The sequence below is a fragment of the Thalassophryne amazonica genome, chromosome 16 (assembly GCF_902500255.1).
Source record: "Thalassophryne amazonica chromosome 16, fThaAma1.1, whole genome shotgun sequence".
Lineage (NCBI taxonomy): Eukaryota > Metazoa > Chordata > Actinopteri > Batrachoidiformes > Batrachoididae > Thalassophryne > Thalassophryne amazonica.
The window spans coordinates 43,059,373-43,078,736 of record NC_047118.1 but is presented as its reverse complement, the minus strand read 5'-3'; the positions used below and the strand labels follow the sequence as shown (position 1 = coordinate 43,078,736).

The following is a 19,364-nucleotide window of genomic DNA, read 5'->3' as shown; positions in this document are numbered from 1 at the left end:
GGGCATCTTCACAGGTACCCAAACCAACTCAGCTGGCCCTTTCGATGCAGAGAAGCAACAGCAGATAGTCGAGCTGATGCTATTCTATCTATAGATAGATAGGTAGATAGAATCACACTCTATCTGTCGCTATCTCTATGAAATATTACTAATATTGAAATATTACTTAATTATTGATTATTGGTTTCAGTGCAGAAGGTTACCGGTTCAAACCCCACCCCTGCCACATTTCTCCATATAATGTGGAGTTGCATCAGGAAGTGAATCTGGCGTAAAACTTGTGCCAAATAAACATGCAGATCCCCCTTGGATCTGCTGTGGTGACCCAGAGTGCAAACACAGCCGGGTCTCACGGCAAGTCGTGATTCAGCAGCACGAAATATACATTAATCTATTGGTTTGTGATATTGTGACAAAAAGTGCCTCATTTTCGTCACGGCAGCACAAATTCATTCTAATTCATTCCGTGATGGCTGCACAAAATTAAAAGCGAAGCAGGGGGTCGGGGTGGTTAAGGTTAGGGTGGGGGGTAGGAGTAGGGTTAGTAATAATGAGTTTAAAAAAACCCTGTCACGAAAAATGTAATCATTTCATGACGGGAGCACAAAAAAAACAAAACAAAAAAAAAAACAAGGAAAAAGCCGAAGGGACTTTCTTTTATTTATTTATTTTTTTATTTGGTTTAATCAGGTTAGTCCCATTGAGATCCAGATCTCTTTTGTAAGGGAGACCTGGGCAATTTAATTGTGGGAGGAAACCGGAGCACACCCACGCAAACATGGGAAGAACATGTAAACTCCACACAGAAAGGCCACAGGTGGGAATCGATCCCAACAGCACTAACCACTAAGCCACCATTTATGATAGCTTGAAAATGTGAGCAAAGCTTATTATTTATTTCTTTTTTTATTCATTTATTTATTTTGCTGTTATAATGGGCAACTGTAGGAAAAACTGAACCACACACACACACACACACACACACACACACACACACACACACACACACACACACACACACACACACACACACACACACACACACACACACACACACACACACACACACACATATTCAGTAAAGGTGTGAATTGTGCCATTTTCTTAAAATATGACATGGTTTTGTGTTGTGTTTCAGTTTGGTTGCTGAAGGCACACTTTATTTTCTGATTTCACAGTACTCGTATACCTCTGCTAAATATGGAGTTAAAAAAGGTAGATTTTGTTTTTTTGGTTCCATATATCCTGGTGTTTTGATGGATGTCTCTGTTAATCAGGTCATCCAGTATGTGAACACATTATTTTTCACTGTAAACTTTCTGACAAATACAACAAAGCCTGCAGATCACTGCTGTAGTCTGTCAACAGGATCTCACCAGGTACCCAATATTACCGCACTCACTGCTTCCTTCCTGTTTCCTGTCCACACAGGAAGCTGCCGCTGCGCGTGGAGTCAGAGGAGGAGTTTGTGAAGTTGTGCCGGGCCAAAGAGAAGGAACTGGAAGCCATTCCCTGCCTCTATGCCAGCTTGGAGCCCGAGGCCTGGGCGGGAACAGAAGATCTCATCAAGGTCGTCAAAGACCGAATCCTGGAGGAGCAGAAGAAGACTGTGTGGGTGGAGCAGGACCTCCTGTAGACCGGCATGCTGCAGCAGTCTGTGCTTGAACCAAAACAAGTGCATGCACATCTAGAAAAACACAGAATAACTAAGTACTATGTGCTCCCCCTACATTTATGATCAGAGAACACATACATGTAGATACAATATGATAAATGTCTTTTCTATATTTAATGTAAATGTGCACCTTTTCTTGAATTTAGAGAAATAAACAGTCTTGATGCCTACAAAGGCTGTTCTCTGTAATCTCTCTGTGCTCTGCTTTAAAAATGTGTTAAAGCGACTGACTTCAGTCTAATTCCTCTTAACCTACATTACAGTGTTCTCTAGTGGCTAACGTTATGATTTCACGCTGTGAAAACGATTCAAATCAGCATTTACACGGTGTGCTTTAAAGATACAGTGTGTAGGATTTGCAGTTGTTTCTTCGTCGAAATGGAAAATAGCAGTCATAACATCTACTAATTAGCACACTGCAATACTGAATTGATGCGGGGTTTTTTTCATAAGTTTAGAATGAGCCCTTCGTTCACCCTGCTGACGTATCCCATAATCTGTTGCAATCTGCAATCAAAACAACATGGAGAAACCACAACGACAATTTCAAATGAACATTAAACTACCAAAATGTAAATTTTTATGCCTTTCATAACATAAGAGACTGCATGCATGAGCATAAACACTTAAAACAAATATTCTAAGTATTCTGTGTCTGCTACCTTCAACCTATGTGGAACTTCATGAACGCAAACCGAATTTCAGACATCTCATATATATATATATATATATATATATATATATATATATATATATATATATATATACCCTTATAATACCCCTTGGTATTTCAGTATTTCATGCATTTTAATTTGTTTATGGCATTTCAAATGCAAAACGTAAATCAGGCTTCTCAATATAAAAGTTTCTAAATTATCTTCCGTAGACTAAAACTGAAAGTAAATCTGTACAACTTGAAATAAATTAATTAAAAATATAAAAGCCAAGATGATGGGTTGCATAAGTAATCAGCTCCTTTGGTATAATACTTGTAAATAACCAGTTTAATTGCCAGTTTTCTTCAGACAAGTCAGGGGATGGATACATGAACATTTCCAAGTCACTGAATATGTCTTGAACTTTATTTACATCACTTATGAAGAAATACAAACTATGGCACTCTATGGTTAATCTGTGTGGAGTAGACAGTTCTCAAAAACTGAGTGACTGTGCAAGGAGAAGAGTGAGGAAAGCCACCAAGACACCCAGACAACCCAGAAGAAGTTATAGGCTTCTGTGGCTGTGATTGGAGAAATTGTGCATAGTGCATGTTTTGGATTTTGTATCTCCAGTTATACAGCTTCATGATGAAGTGGTATAGAGGAGGATTTTATTAAAAAGAAGACCTGAAAGTTCAGCTACAATCTGCCAAAAGGTACATCTGAGGTCCAAACCTAGATTTAATGTTTTGGTGAAAGAAAACCCTCCACAGCACGGCACGAGAAAGGGAAGTCTGGGGTCCCCTGCTGGAGCTGTTGCCCCCGCGACCCGAACCCAGAATAGCGGTTGAAGATGAGTGAATGATGATGATGAGTATACCAAAGGGGCTGATTACTTATGCAACCCATCACCTTGGCTTTTATATTTTTAATTAATTTACATCAAGTTGTAGAGATTTACTTTCAGTTTGAGTCTAAGGAAGATAATTTTATAAATTATATATATATGCTTTGTGGAATAGTCTCCCTGCATCAATAAAACAGTCAGATTCTGTAGAGACTTTCAAGTCCACACTGAAGAATGCTAAATGGAGTGCATTTATATAGCGCTTTTCCATCTGCATCAGACTCTCAAAGCGCTTTACACATAATGCCTCACATTCACCCCGATGTCAGGGTGCTGCCACACAAGGTACTCACTACACACCGGGAGCAACTAGGAGATTAAGGACCTTGCTCAAGGGCCCTTAGTGATTTTCCAGGCTGGGATTTGACCCAAGGATCCTCTGGTCAAAAAGTCAAGCGATCAAGACTTCTTTTGCAAGGGAGACCTGGACAATTATAAAGTTTCCAGTTCACTGAACCTGCATGTCTTTAAATGTGGGAGGAAATCAGAGCACACCCATGCAAACATGGGAAGAACACACAAACTCCACACAGAAAGGTGGGAATCGAACCCATGACCTTGCTGCAAGGCAATGGTGCTGACCACTAAGCCACCGTGCTGCCCAAATCAAGGAGACAATAAACATGGAGTGAAGAAAGCATACTTCAATTTCCCCCATAATGACAAGACCAGGATGAGATCGTGGCTCAAGGCAATTCCCATTGTAAATAACATAAAACAAACACAATAACAACATCTAAAAACCTAGATGTATATTCACAAGAGTTTTAGACACAATGACACAACTGACCCCCATGCCACAACAGAAAATCCAGTTAGAATTGTTCATTTTTGTCCAAAGTCTGCACTTCATTTTGTTTGTGTGTTGTACTAGTAGTTGGAGAGGTGGAGTGGGGGGGGGGCTTGGCATAAGGTTGCTACACCCCTGTAAGCAGCCTATGTTTTGTAAGTCAACTGTGTTCAATCTTCTGTTAAATATAAAGTAGGGCTTTTTTTAATTATTATTGACTGAAAACATCATAAACTCTCATACATGGAGTGAGACCGTGTCTGCAGTTTTTCTTAGTAAATGCGCTTCCTTGTCCTTTTATACATTTCTAATACCTGGAGTTGATATTGATATAGACAGGCATGCACATAACTGGTACTCATGGTGCTTGTGCATGGTAAAAAAAAAATGATGCACAGCAGAAAACACGAGGGAAGCGCTTCATAAGAGGAAAGCAATGACTGGTTGTAGGAAAAGTGTTTCCCTCTGCTGTGCATCAATGGTATTTCGCACACACGAGCACCATGAGTACCAGTTATGTGTACCCCTGGATATAGACATATTTTTGAAGCCACCATATGGTGCACTGTGAGAACGTGCACAGGCTCAAGGGAGATTTAGAAAAAACACTTTCACAGCAGTGCCAGATAATCTCTTCATAAGCAGGAAAGGATGTGCACACACTCAAAAATCGAATAGTCTCACAAAGGTGTCGGAGTTTATAGGGACACCAATACACAATAACAGGCTCACTGCAGTAAAGGGACCAAACTTCTGCTTCATGGAGTGTACAGTAATACACAGAAACACTTATGATACAATTCCACTATGCACCCAGATGTAATACACAGTCCTTTCTAGCTGTCTACAGCTGCTTGTTGATCCATTCAAAGCTGCAGTTTATTGCCCAAGCACAAAAAAAGCTTATGCCAGCTGCTTGGTGTCACATCCCAAATGTAAAACTCAAGGCTCATGAGAGATCAGGCTGCAGTTGATTTTTTTTTTTTTTTTTTTTTTTTTGTCTAGTTCACAGATCAAATCAAATGATTATCCTCCTTGTATTTTCATATGTAGCAAAAAATCACTTTGATACCTGTGCACTTGCTGTGGGCAGTTCACATGGAACATGCATGATGATGTCGGGTTAAATGCACCTGTTGTTGAGCTCCAGTTCTGCAAAACAGCCACCCGCATCGTTATGATATTCCCAGGCAAGCCTAGGAATAGCCTGTAAAGTGCAGTGAGTCAACAGACTGATAAATGAATGAGTCCATCTCAATCCTGCCCAGGTTGTTAACATGATAACTCCAAAACATCCATCCATCCATTTTTTATCTCTGCTTACTCCAATTAAGGGTCACGGGGGGGGTGGGGCTGGAGGCTATCCAGCAGTCACTGGGCGTGAGGTGGGGTACAATCTGGACAGCACACCAGTCTGGTGCAAGGCCACATACAACCCCTGGCAAAAATTATGGAATCACCGGCCTCAGAGGATGTTCATTCAGTTGTTTAATTTTGTAGAAAAAAAGCAGATCACAGACATGACACAAAACTAAAGTCATTTCAAATGGCAACTTTCTGGCTTTAAGAAACACTATAAGAAATCAAGAAAAAAAGATTGTGGCAGTCAGTAACGGTTACTTTTTTTAGACCAAACAGAGGAAAACAAATATGGAATCACTCAATTCTGAGGAAAAAATTATGGAATCACCCTGTAAATTTTCATCCCCAAAACTAACACCTGCATCATATCAGATCTGCTCATTAGTCTGCATCTAAAAAGGAGTGAACACACCTTGGAGAGCTGTTGCACCAAGTGGACTGACATGAATCATGGCTCCAACACGAGAGATGTCAATTGAAACAAAGGTCTTGACGCTTTGATGTCTTCCTTGGTCTACCAGTATGTTTGCCTTTAACAACCTTCCCATGTTGTTTGTATTTGGTCCAGAGTTTAGACACAGCTGACTGTGAACAACCAACATCTTTTGCAACATTGCGTGATGATTTACTCTCTTTTAAGAGTTTGATAATCCTCTCCTTTGTTTCAATTGACATCTCTCATGTTGGAGCCATGATTCATGTCAGTCCACTTGGTGCAACAGCTCTCCAAGGTGTGTTCACTCCTTTTTAGATGCAGACTAACGAGCAGATCTGATATGATGCAGGTGTTAGTTTTGGGGATGAAAATTTACAGGCTGATTCCATAATTTTTTCCTCAGAATTGAGTGATTCCATATTTTTTTCCTCTGCTTGGTCTAAAAAAGTAACCGTTACTGACTGCCACAATCTTTTTTTCTTGATTTCTTATAGTGTTTCTTAAAGCCAGAAAGTTGCCATTTGAAATGACTTTAGTTTTGTGTCATGTCTGTGATCTGCTTTTTTTCTACAAAATTAAACAACTGAATGAACATCCTCCGAGGCCGGTGATTCCATAATTTTTGCCAGGGGTTGTATACTGTAGACAAACAAACACTCACACCCACACCTACGGTCAATTTAAAGATTTCAGTTTACCTAAATTAAATAATACTTTAATTCTCCACATCAAATAGGCACATAAAGAAGACACACCTATTAAAATCTGGTTAACTCTGAAGCACCAGATCAATCAAAAAACCAACTTATGAAATACCACATAGATGTGTCTGCCATCTGCTGGTTGATGGATTGATTGATGATGGATTATGAGCAGGTGTATGTGTCATTGTGAAAGCTCATTTCTGCACAGTAAAACCTGTGGTTACATTCATCAACTCAAATAACAGAGGTGTTATTTAACTCCTCACAACCCCACTAAAAGGATTTTGCATTAATGTGGTTGAAACAGACACTTCATCCTTCAGTCCCTCTTAACACGTGTGGCACGTGCAGCCCAAAATAAGTTGGTTGTTCAGGTTTTATTATTATTTATTATTATTATTATTATTATTATGATTGTTATTGGGCGGCATGGTGGCTTAGTGGTTAGCACTGTTGCCTCACAGCAAGAAGGACTCAGGATTGCTTCCCGCCTTGGCCTTTCTGTGCGGAGTTTGCATGTTCGCATGGGTTCTCCAGCTTCCTCTGACTTCCAGGCATGTATGCTTTAAAATGGCCCGTTGGTGTAAGAGAGTGAGGGTGTTTGTCTGTCTGTGTGGCTCTGCAATAGACCCGTGTCCTGTGCAGGATGCACCCCGCCTCTTGCCCTATGACTGCTGGGATAGGCTCTAGCCCCCGTGACTTTTAATTGGAGCAAGCAGGTACAGAAAATGGATGATTATCATTATTTACAGAGCCTAGACCTGGTGACCACCAAGATCACTGCTGCTTGTTGTAATAAAGCCCTTTTAAATTGCAATTCAAAAGTGAATCCACTCATTCACATGCACATCCCTAACCTTTTCTAGTGACATTACAATATAGCTACTTATAAAGCAAACTTTTAATTAAATATTTAACAAATAGTTAAATGCTGGTATTCCCAATTTACAACTGGCTGGAACTTCAAACTCTATGTTGTGAAACTTGGACCGAATGATGTTGCCTTTGGTTCTAATTAACAATTATAAATGCAGTTTGGGCATCGTGGTGGCTTAGTGATAAGTGCTGTTGCCTCACAGCAAGAAGTTGCCGGGCTTGAATCTGACCTGGTCCGTTCTGTATGGAGTTTGAATCTTTGGCCCATGTTTACCTGGATGCCTTCTGACTGGGTACATTGGCTTCCTCCTTTTACCTCCACAGACAAGCAGATTGGATGAACTGAAAACCTTAAAATTGGCCGGAGGTGTGAGTGAGAGTGTGTGTGTGTGTGTGTGTGTGTGTGTGTGTGTGTGTGTGTGTGTGTGTGTGTGTGTGTGTGTGTGTGTGTGTGTGTGTGTCAGCCCTGTAATAAAGCAGGCAACCTGTCCAGGGTGTACTCTCCCCCACCCACCCACCCAATTGCAATAAGTGGGTTTAGAAAATGAACAAATGAAAGTTATCTTAAAGACACCGTGTGTAGAATTTAGTGCCATCTAGTGGTGAGGCTGCAGATTGCATTATGTTTGCATGATTTCATTTCATGTTTTTGCTTCTTTGGTGAGTGGGATTCATGCTCTCTTGCAGTGCCTGGTGATAAGCAATATCTATGATCCTCCATTTCACTTTGGCTTGAATGTTTTTTTTTTTTTTTGTGGACTGTGTATTTCACATGGTGCAGCAGTGAAACAAGTTTAGTGAGCTAATATCACCAAGCTACTGACAGAAGTTACCAGTGTGAAAATACAATAACGTAAAAATTGCAGTCACTGTAAAAACTGGAGCAAAGTCTTCATAAATCATCTGTTAGGACAATTAATTGCACAACACCACATTGTGACCGTAGGACCTTTGTGGCCGAGAAGGCGGTGGGATCAAACCCAGGAACGTCTTTTCAATCAAGACCCAGGATCCTTCATCCTGCTACATATCCCCCCACCATTTTTGACTTCGTCCCGAAGTCACAGGTGCATTTAAGCATGTTCTGTGATTACCCACATCCTGCCGACAACGCCAATTGTAGCTGTAGGACCTTTGTGGCCGGCACAGTGGTGGGATCAAACCCCGGATGGCTTGCACTAAAGACCATTCCTCTACCAGGTCAGCCAGAGGGGAATTCCCCATTAGCCAAGCTAGCGGGAATGTCTTTTCAATCAGGAACCAGGACCTTCATCCTGCTACAACATATTATTACAGATATTTGTCATAAATTGCACAGAAGGAACAATCACTATGTGGACCAACAATTACTAAATACTTTGAATCTGCACACTGCACGGCTCACCTGGCTCAGGGCCCTACTCTCAAAGTCACCACAACGCCACCTGATCAAAAAATGTATTAATGTATGTTATAGTTTTAGCTTATAAATTTCAATAAAAATTTGAATTATTTATGAATTTGTGTTAAACATAGCCAATATAGTTTAATACAGTGAAGTTAGAGATTTTTTTTTTCTGTGTGTGTCTGTGTGTGTGTGTGTGTGTGTGTGGGCATCTTGATAAATGTGCCAGATTTGGCACAATTTATGTTTATGGCATACTTTGCAAATCTGATGATTTAGACACTCAAATACCAAGATGGCATCCTGTTTTTCATAATGGCTGCCAAAATGGCACGGCACTTTGTAGGGTTCCCTGTCAATGTGGCTAACAGCACCAAAATAGGCTCATTTATTCTTGATGGCATACTTTGCAAATCTGATCAAAACATCTAAAAAAAGTTTTTCAGTGATTGCAATATCAGAAACATGGTTATCTGAGGTCAGTCAAGATTTAGTACAACTGGATGGTTATCAATTGTTTCTGGTTAATAGACAGATGAGAAGAGGCGGGGGCGTGGCATTATATGTAAGGTCTGATTATAATTGTAAACTAGTTAATAATATGTCTTTTACAGTTGATAATATCATGGAATGTGTTATGGTCAAAATTACATCTATAAATTCAAATAATACGGTTGTTAGTTGCATATACAGAGCTCCTGGAGCAAATATTGATACCTTTGAACAAATAATTATGGGAATGTACAACAAAATTAATAAGAATGCACATTTATTTATTTGTGGTGATTTTAATATTGATTTTCTAAATCCTCACAATCATCCACAAACTACTTCATTTATAAATTCCATATATTGTATGGGGTTATTCCCGACTATTATTCATCCAAGCAGAATAACTTCGAACTCAACAACCCTTATTGATAATATTCTAACAAATGTTATATCCGGTAAGCTCAGTGCGGGACTACTGGTAAGTAGCACTAAAGCACTCCTTCTGCTGAATCACCTCTAAATTATTTACACATTATTCACTTTGCGTGTTTTTAGGAATCCACTAGGTTGCGTAGCTACTAGCTTTTAGCCGATTTAGCATGGCGGCTTCTCCTGTCTCTCCCGCACTTTTCTGCTCTGGTTGTGAAATGTTTAGTTATTCCTCAGCCTCCTTTAGCAGTAACGGTACTTGTAATAAGTGCAGCTTATTCGTAGCTTTGGAGGCCAGGCTGGGCGAATTGGAGGCTCGGCTCCGCACCGTGGAAAATTCTACAGCTAACCAGGCCCCTGTAGTCGGTGCGGACCAAGGTAGCTTAGCCACCGTTAGTTCCCCCCTGGCGGATCCCGGGCAGTCAGGAAAGCAGGCTGACTGGGTGACTGTAAGGAGGAAGCGTAGTGCTAAACAGAAGCCCCGTGTACACCGTCAACCCGTGCACATCTCTAACCGTTTTTCCCCACTCGACGATACACTCGCCGAGGATCAAACTCTGGTTATTGGCGACTCTGTTTTGAGAAATGTGAAGTTAGCGACACCAGCAACCATTGTCAATTGTCTTCCGGGGGCCAGAGCAGGCGACATTGAAGGAAATTTGAAACTGCTGGCTAAGGCTAAGCGTAAATTTGGTAAGATTGTAATTCACGTCGGCAGTAATGACACTCGGTTACGCCAATCGGAGGTCACTAAAATTAACATTAAATCGGTGTGTAACTTTGCAAAAACAATGTCGGACTCTGTTGTTTTCTCTGGGCCCCTCCCCAATCAGACCGGGAGTGACATGTTTAGCCGCATGTTCTCCTTGAATTGCTGGCTGTCTGAGTGGTGTCCAAAAAATGAGGTGGGCTTCATTGATAATTGGCAAAGCTTCTGGGGAAAACCTGGTCTTGTTAGGAGAGACGGCATCCATCCCACTTTAGATGGAGCAGCTCTCATTTCTAAAAATCTGGCCAATTTTCTTGGATCCTCCAAACTGTGACTGTCTAGCGTTGGGACCAGGAGGCAGAGCTGTGGTCTTATACACCTCTCTGCAGCTTCTCTCCCCCTGCCATCCCCTCATTACCCCATCCCCGTAGAGACGGTGCCTGCTTCCAGACCACCAATAACCAGCAAAAATCTATTTAAGCAAAAAAATTCAAAAAGAAAAAATAATATAGCACCTTCAACTGCACCACAGACTAAAACAGTTAAATGTGGTCTATTAAACATTAGGTCTCTCTCTTCTAAGTCCCTGTTGGTAAATGATATAATAATTGATCAACGTATTGATTTATTCTGCCTAACAGAAACCTGGTTACAGCAGGATGAATATGTTAGTTTAAATGAGTCAACACCCCCGAGTCACACTAACTGTCAGAATGCTCGTAGTACGGGCCGGGGCGGAGGATTAGCAGCAATCTTCCATTCCAGCTTATTAATTAATCAAAAACCTAGACAGAGCTTTAATTCATTTGAAAGCTTGTCTCTTAGTCTTTTCCATCCAAATTGGAAGTCCCAAAATCCAGTTTTATTTGTTATTATCTATTGTCCACCTGGTCGTTACTGTGAGTTTCTCTGTAAATTTTCAGACCTTCTGTCTGACTTAGTGCTTAGCTCAGATAAGATACTTATAGTGGGCGATTTTAACATCCACACAGATGCTGAGAATGACAGCCTCAACACTGCATTTAATCTATTATTAGACTCTATTGGCTTTGCTCAAAAAGTAAATGAGTCCACCCACCACTTTAATCATATCTTAGATCTTGTTTTGACTTATGGTATGGAAATAGAAGACTTAACAGTATTCCCTGAAAACTCCCTTCTGTCTGATCATTTTTTAATAACATTTACATTTACCCTGATGGACTACCCTGCAGTGGGGAATAAGTTTCATTACACTAGAAGTCTTTCAGAAAGCGCTGTAACTAGGTTTAAGGATATGATTCCTTCTTTATGTTCTCTATTGTCATATACCAACACAGAGCAGAGTAGCTACCTAAACTCTGTAAGGGAGTTAGAGTATCTCGTCAATAGTTTTACATCCTCATTGAAGACAACTTTGGATGCTGTAGCTCCTCTGAAAAAGAGAGCTTTAAATCAGAAGTGTCTGACTCCGTGGTATAACTCACAAACTCGTAGCTTAAAGCAGATAACCCGTAAGTTGGAGAGGAAATGGCGTCTCACTAATTTAGAAGATCTTCACTTAGCCTGGAAAAAGAGTTTGTTGCTCTATAAAAAAGCCCTCCGTAAAGCTAGGACATCTTTCTACTCATCACTAATTGAAGAAAATAAGAACAACCCCAGGTTTCTTTTCAGCACTGTAGCCAGGCTGACAAAGAGTCAGAGCTCTATTGAGCTGAGTATTCCATTAACTTTAACTAGTAATGACTTCATGACTTTCTTTGCTAACAAAATTTTGACTATTAGAGAAAAAATTACTCATAACCATCCCAAAGATGTATCGTTATCTTTGGCTGCTTTCAGTGATGCCGGTATTTGGTTAGACTCTTTCTCTCCGATTGTTCTGTCTGAGTTATTTTCATTAGTTACTTCATCCAAACCATCAACATGTTTATTAGACCCCATTCCTGCCAGGCTGCTCAAGGAAGTCCTACCATTATTTAATGCTTCAATCTTAAATATTATCAACTTATCTTTGTTAGTTGGCTATGTACCACAGGCTTTTAAGGTGGCAGTAATTAAACCATTACTTAAAAAGCCATCACTTGACCCAGCTATTTTAGCTAATTATAGGCCAATCTCCAACCTTCCTTTTCTCTCAAAGATTCTTGAGAGGGTAGTTGTAAAACAGCTAACTGATCACCTGCAGAGGAATGGTCTATTTGAAGAGGTTCAGTCAGGTTTTAGAATTCATCATAGTACAGAAACAGCATTAGTGAAGGTTACAAATGATCTTCTTATGGCTTCGGACAGTGGACTTATCTCTGTGCTTGTTCTGTTGGACCTCAGTGCTGCTTTTGATACTGTTGACCATAAAATTTTATTACAGAGATTAGAGCATGTCATAGGTATTAAAGGCACTGCGCTGCGGTGGTTTGAATCATATTTGTCTAATAGATTACAGTTTGTTCATGTAAATGGGGAATCTTCTTCGCAGACTAAAGTTAATTATGGAGTTCCACAAGGTTCTGTGCTGGGACCAATTTTATTCACTTTATACATGCTTCCCTTAGGCAGTATTATTAGACGGTATTGCTTAAATTTTCATTGTTACGCAGATGATACCCAGCTTTATCTATCCATGAAGCCAGAGGACACACACCAATTAGCTAAACTGCAGGATTGTCTTACAGACATAAAGACATGGATGACCGCTAATTTCCTGCTTTTAAACTCAGATAAAACTGAAGTTATTGTACTTGGCCCCACAAATCTTAGAAGCATGGTGTCTAACCAGATCTTTACTCTGGATGGCATTTCCCTGACCTCTAGTAATACTGTGAGAAATCTTGGAGTCATTTTTGATCAGGATATGTCATTCAAAGCGCATATTAAACAAATATGTAGGACTGCCTTTTTGCATTTACGCAATATCTTTAAAATCAGAAAGGTCTTATCTCAGAGTGATGCTGAAAAACTAATTCATGCATTTATTTCCTCTAGGCTGGACTATTGTAATTCTTTATTATCAGGTTGTCCTAAAAGTTCCCTAAAAAGCCTTCAGTTAATTCAAAATGCTGCAGCTAGAGTACTGACGGGGACTAGCAGGAGAGAGCATATCTCACCCGTGTTGGCCTCTCTTCATTGGCTTCCTGTTAATTCTAGAATAGAATTTAAAATTCTTCTTCTTACTTATAAGGTTTTGAATAATCAGGTCCCATCTTATCTTAGGGACCTCGTAGTACCATATCACCCTAATAGAGCGCTTCGCTGTCAGACTGCAGGCTTACTTGTAGTTCCTAGGGTTTGTAAGAGTAGAATGGGAGGCAGAGCCTTCAGCTTTCAGGCTCCTCTCCTGTGGAACCAGCTCCCAATTCAGATCAGGGAGACAGATACCCTCTCTACTTTTAAGATTAGGCTTAAAACTTTCCTTTTCGCTAAGGCTTATAGTTAGGGCTGGATCGGGTGACCCTGGACTATCCCTTGGTTATGCTGCTTTAGACGTAGACTGTGGGGAGGTTCCCATGATGCACTGTTTCTTTCTCTTTTTGCTCTGTATGCATCACTCCGCATTTAATCATTAGTGATCGATCTCTGCCCCCCTCCACAGCATGTCTTTTTCCTGGTTCTTTCCCTCAGCCCCAACCAGTCTCAGCAGAAGACTGCCCCTCCCTGAGCCTGGTTCTGCTGGAGGTTTCTTCCTGTTAAGAGGGAGTTTTTCCTTCCCACTGTTGCCAAGTGCTTGCTCACAGGGGGTCGTTTTGACCGTTGGGGTTTTTCATAATTATTGTATGGCCTTGCCTTACAATATAAAGCGCCTTGGGGCAACTGTTTGTTGTGATTTGGCGCTATATAAAAAAAAAGTTGATTGATTGATTGATTGATATTACGGATCACCTGCCAGTATTCACTGTTTTTGCATTACATGGTCAAGTGTTTCGAAAGGATTTTAATAGGTTGAGTAGAAAAGTAACACCAATAGCCATTGACAATTTAAGGGAGGATTTACTACGTCAGAATTGGAATGAAGTTTATGTTGATGATGTTGATGCATCCTATGATGGTTTCATTTCCTCTATTTCTAAGTTATATGATAAACATTGTCCTCTTGTTGACAAAATATACACTAATCGATACGGCAATAAACCATGGATAACTAAGGGACTTCAGAGAGCATGTAAAAAGAAGAATTTATTGTATAAACAATTTATAAAATTAAGAACAAAGGAAGCTGAAAGTAAATATAAAATTTATAAGAATAAACTAATTTATATTATGAGATTTAGTAAGAAAAAATACTATAGCGAGCTACTCGTTAAAAACAAGAATAATATAAAAAATACATGGAACATTTTAAATGAAATAATAAAAAAGAGTAAAAATGTTAGAGATTATCCTTCTTTTTTTCTCTTGAATAATACTGTGATTGAAGACAATGAGTCTATTGCTGACCATTTTAACGAATTTTTTGTCAATGTGGGGAAAAAACTAGCTAGTAATATCGACTCAACGAGCACAAATTTTTTTGAAAATAAGATAACATTTAATAAATCTGTGTCAATGTTTGTTGGTGCAACCAATGAAGAAGAGATAATTGATCTGGTGCATAATTCCAAAAGTAAGAAAACAAAGGATTTTAATAATTTTGATATGGCTTTTCTGAAAAAAATTATTGATTGTATAGCGAAACCTTTCAGCTATATTTGTAATATATCATTAAGTTCTGGTAAATTTCCTTCTCAGATGAAGATAGCAAAAGTAATACCTACGTTTAAAACCGGGGACAAACACACTTTTTCCAATTACAGACCTATTTCACTTTTACCACAATTTTCGAAAATACTAGAAAAAATTTTTGTAAAAAGATTGAATAATTACTTGCAAAAGCATGAGATACTTTGTGAAGAACAGTATGGATTTAGAAACTCTAGATCTACATCACATGCATTGATGGATTTTATCGAAAATATAGCGACTGCAGTAGATAATAAGCAATATACAGTAGGTATTTTTTTTGATTTACAGAAAGCGTTTGATACTGTTAACCATGAAATATTATTAACCAAATTACAGAAATACGGAATTAGAGGATTAGCATATGATTGGATAAATAGTTATTTACATGGTCGGTTTCAGTATGTTCATTATAATAACATTGATTCTGGACTTCGGGAAATTACGTGTGGGGTGCCCCAGGGTTCGGTGTTAGGACCCCTGTTATTTATGCTATATATAAATGATATAAGTTGGGTGTCAAGAGTACTGAGGTGTGTCCTTTTTGCAGATGACACAACTGTGTTTTGTAGTGGTGATAATCTTGAACAGCTTTTGGATACTGTGGAAAATGAATTGGATAAATTCAAGGCTTGGTTTAACGCTAATAAATTGTCACTTCACCTTGGAAAAACTAAATGTATTATATTTGGAAATAAATTTGTACCTAAATGTAAAAATGTAACCATTAACAATATGGAAATAGAGACAGTGACTGAGAATAAATTCCTTGGTGTTATAATTGATAATAAACTCAGCTGGAAACCGCATATAAATTATATAAAATTGAAAATGTCAAAATCTATCGCCATCATGTACAGGGTCAAGGACACACTGTTACAGGAAGGATTACTCACTTTATATCATTCTTTAGTAGTATCATATATGACATATTGTGTGGAGTCTTGGGGTAACACTTATAAATCAAATACCAATCAAGTATTTCTCTTACAAAAACATGCCATTAGAATTATTTGTAACAAACATTATCTTGAGTCAACGCATTCTTTGTTTATGATTTTAAATTTATTGAAATTTAGAGATTTAGTGGATTATATCACAATACAAACTTTGTACAAAGCAAATAATCGAGCCTTACCACTTTATGTCCAGAACCTGTTCAAGATAAGGGATTCTGGATATAGTTTACGAGGATGTGCTGTATTTAAGAGGCCTCCCGTACGCACTAATATAAAGGGTTTTTGTGTTTCAGTTAAGGGGGTGAAGATTTGGAATAAATGTCCTGTTGAAATTAGATTATGTAGTTCTTTAGTTTGTTTTAAGAAACGTTATAAAAACCTATTAATTTCTGGATATATTGGAAAAGGAAATTGAATTTAATGTATAAATATGATGTATAAATTTGTTAATGTATGGTATGTATCTGTGGGGAATGTATGTATATATAGGAGTGTGAGCAAAAATGGATATGTATTTATGAGTCCTATTTGTTTTTTTGTTTTTTTGGAGTATAAGTGTAAAATGTGTTGGACTGGATTTTTGGTATAGGGGTGGGTAACTTATAAGCTTTGCTTCTTCCCACCCCTTTTCAGACACACAGTGCAAATTTTGGTTTTGGTTTTTGTTTTGATTTGTTTTGATATGTTGTGTCTGTACTGTGTTGATGCTGAAATAAATTTCATTCATTGATCCATTAGCCATTTAAAAAAAATCCAAGATGGCAGCCTTTTTTCAAACAGGCCGTCAAAATGACATGAAACATTATGGGGTTCCCCTGTAACAGCCCTGCCAATGTGGTTAATGGTGCCAAAACTGGCTTATTTATTCTTCACTGTCCACATGTAAAAACCAAGATGGTGGCCAGTAACCTGTCAAATTATGAGGCCCTCAAATTGAACTAAAACATGACAAACATTCACTGTGGGTAACAGGAAAGACACACAGGATAGAATATTCAACTTTTAAAACCATGTTAGTACTTTATGTGTGTATCCTATTTTATCTTGACGAGCCAAAATCACCTGGGCTTTCGGTGCTCCTCCGGGACTGCCCCCCCATCTCGTGGTTTCCCTGGCACCTCCGTTGGGTCTGGGGGTGGGCCACGGGGCCCGGTGGAGCTGGTGTGTGTGGCCCGCTCCTTTCCGCTGGCTGCTTGGGGTTGGGCCTCACATATCATACCCTTTTAATGCACTTCACCAGCTCAGTACATGCACGCACATCATGTTGAGTTTAAGTAGCACATTATAGGGTTCATATAGATTTGCGGTCAGGTGTTGGGGATGGGTTTTCAAGGCAGTCTGTGGCACAGCTGTGCGCTGCAGCCTACCACAGCATCTCCATTCGCCACTCCTGCCCTGCTATTTTAATGCACACACTTTATTTGTAGACATTTAGTAAATACATTCACGAATTTAGACTCGGGGTCACTAGGCGGTGGAGGGTTTGCAGGGCAGGCTGTAGTGCAGAAGTGTGCCACGGCCTCCCACGGCAGTCTGCCACCTGCCGTCTCGTGCCCTGCTTTTAATGCAACACTTTATCTTTGCTCACTTTGGGGGTCGCACACATCAAGGGAGATTAATTATAACAACTATGGGGGCTGTGGTCTCCGTGGGGTGGGGTGGAGTGGGGTGTTGCCCCGCCTCGCTTGGGCAGTCTCCCAATCTTGGGCTTTGGGGTGGGGAGTTGGATTGAGGGCTGGGGGGGTTGGGGGGGTTCTGCTGGCTGCGCTGGGGGACTCTTGTGTGTTGGGTGGGCCTCATGTGCTTCCTGGCCTGGCGGATTGGATCTTGCCTCTTATCTGGGGGTCGGACCCCGCCCTTGTATGGCTTGGTGGTCCCTGCCCATGCTTTAGGTTTGATTGCAATGGCTACTTTGCCCCCCGTCCCTGCCGCCGCTCGCCTCTCCATTTGGGGGCCGTGGTCCGGGTGGTGTGGTTCTGGGGCCCCCGTTTTTGTGGACCAATTCCGGCGACCCGTGTGCTTCGCTTGGGTATGGGGTTGCTTCACATGCCTCCGTGTGGGAGGTGCGTTCCAGAGCTGCCGGGCCGCTCCCCTGGTGTTTCATCGGGCTGCCTCGGTGGCTCTGGTGCCTGCCCATCCTGGCTCCTGTGCCCTTCCGCTGCCCTTTTTCTCCTGGTTTCTCCTGGGGCCCTGCATCCTGAGTCTATTTCTGTCTGTTGCTTGCGGTCAGCCGTATGGCTTCTAATGTGCCAGAATGGTCCACGTCATATGGTAAGGTTCTGTACATACATACCAGCCACAGTAGTGATCGGATATTTAGCTGTGATCTGGGTCTCTGTGTGTGGATGGTTGCGTTTTTGTGGCCGTCACCACAACTCGGTTTCGGGTGCTCTCAAGTGGATCAAGACTCTGGTGTCCTAGATTATATATTACATTATATTATTCACTAATTAGTCAACAGAATGTTGATGTCACTACTTGTTCATGTGTGGTTGTTTGTCCTGGTAATTTGTGTGGTTGGGGCCCTGTCTCCTCGGTGTCTCACGTCACAGTTATTGTCTTCACCACTTGTCTCTCATTCTTGTCTGTCTTCGTGTTGTTTTGGTGGTCGGCCCTTCCTGATAGAAGTTGTCGGTCGGCTTTGAGTAGGATGATGTAGGCTGATCGTGAAGGGCGGATGGGGGTCACACATGCACACCACGTTCACTCATGCACTATACCTTCTGTCTTGCAAGAATAAATTGCATATATGTGTATTAATGTACATAAATGGTTCTGCCAGTGTGGCACTCACCATCACTATATATGCAGACAGGAGGGGAAAAAAGAATTTCACGTGGCTCATCAGCATTGCTAATCACACCCTCAGGGGGGAAAACTCATACAAATTTTGGTGCTTTTATCAATTTACATGATTCTAGCATAAAACTGACTTCACCACTACTTGTGCTTTTTTTCATCCAACTCTCTCAGGATGAGAAACATTAATTCAAGTGTTTGTGTTGTATGTATTTTTCAATAACTTTAAATTCTCTCAGCTGGGTGTTTTTGCGGAGCCAATCAGCAGCTCCGGGGAGACGAACGCACCTTTAATTGTGCAATAAAGAGAATTCACACATGACAGCCTGAGGCAACGGAAAAGAAAGCGGATCCAGCCTCAGCTCCGTTATTCTGCTGCACACTGAGTGACGATGACATTTGCTTTTGCAGGTACAGCAGGTTATTTTCAGCACACTGCTCCTGTAGGAGGGAGACACGCTGTCTACATAAATCATCCCACAGCACAGTTG

General features: G+C 40.4%; 1 protein-coding gene across 1 annotated transcript in view; it reads left to right on the top strand.

Annotated features, from left to right (window-relative positions):
- The window catches only part of card11 (caspase recruitment domain family, member 11), a 91,868-nt gene extending 90,019 nt beyond the window's left edge, over positions 1–1,849 (top strand). Inside the window, exon 43 of the mRNA XM_034191349.1 lies at positions 1,432–1,849. Within this exon, the coding sequence (XP_034047240.1) occupies positions 1,432–1,636 (205 nt within the window). The 3' untranslated portion in view covers positions 1,637–1,849. The remainder of the gene's footprint in view (positions 1–1,431) is intronic.
- Positions 1,850–19,364: the final 17,515 nt, after the last annotated feature.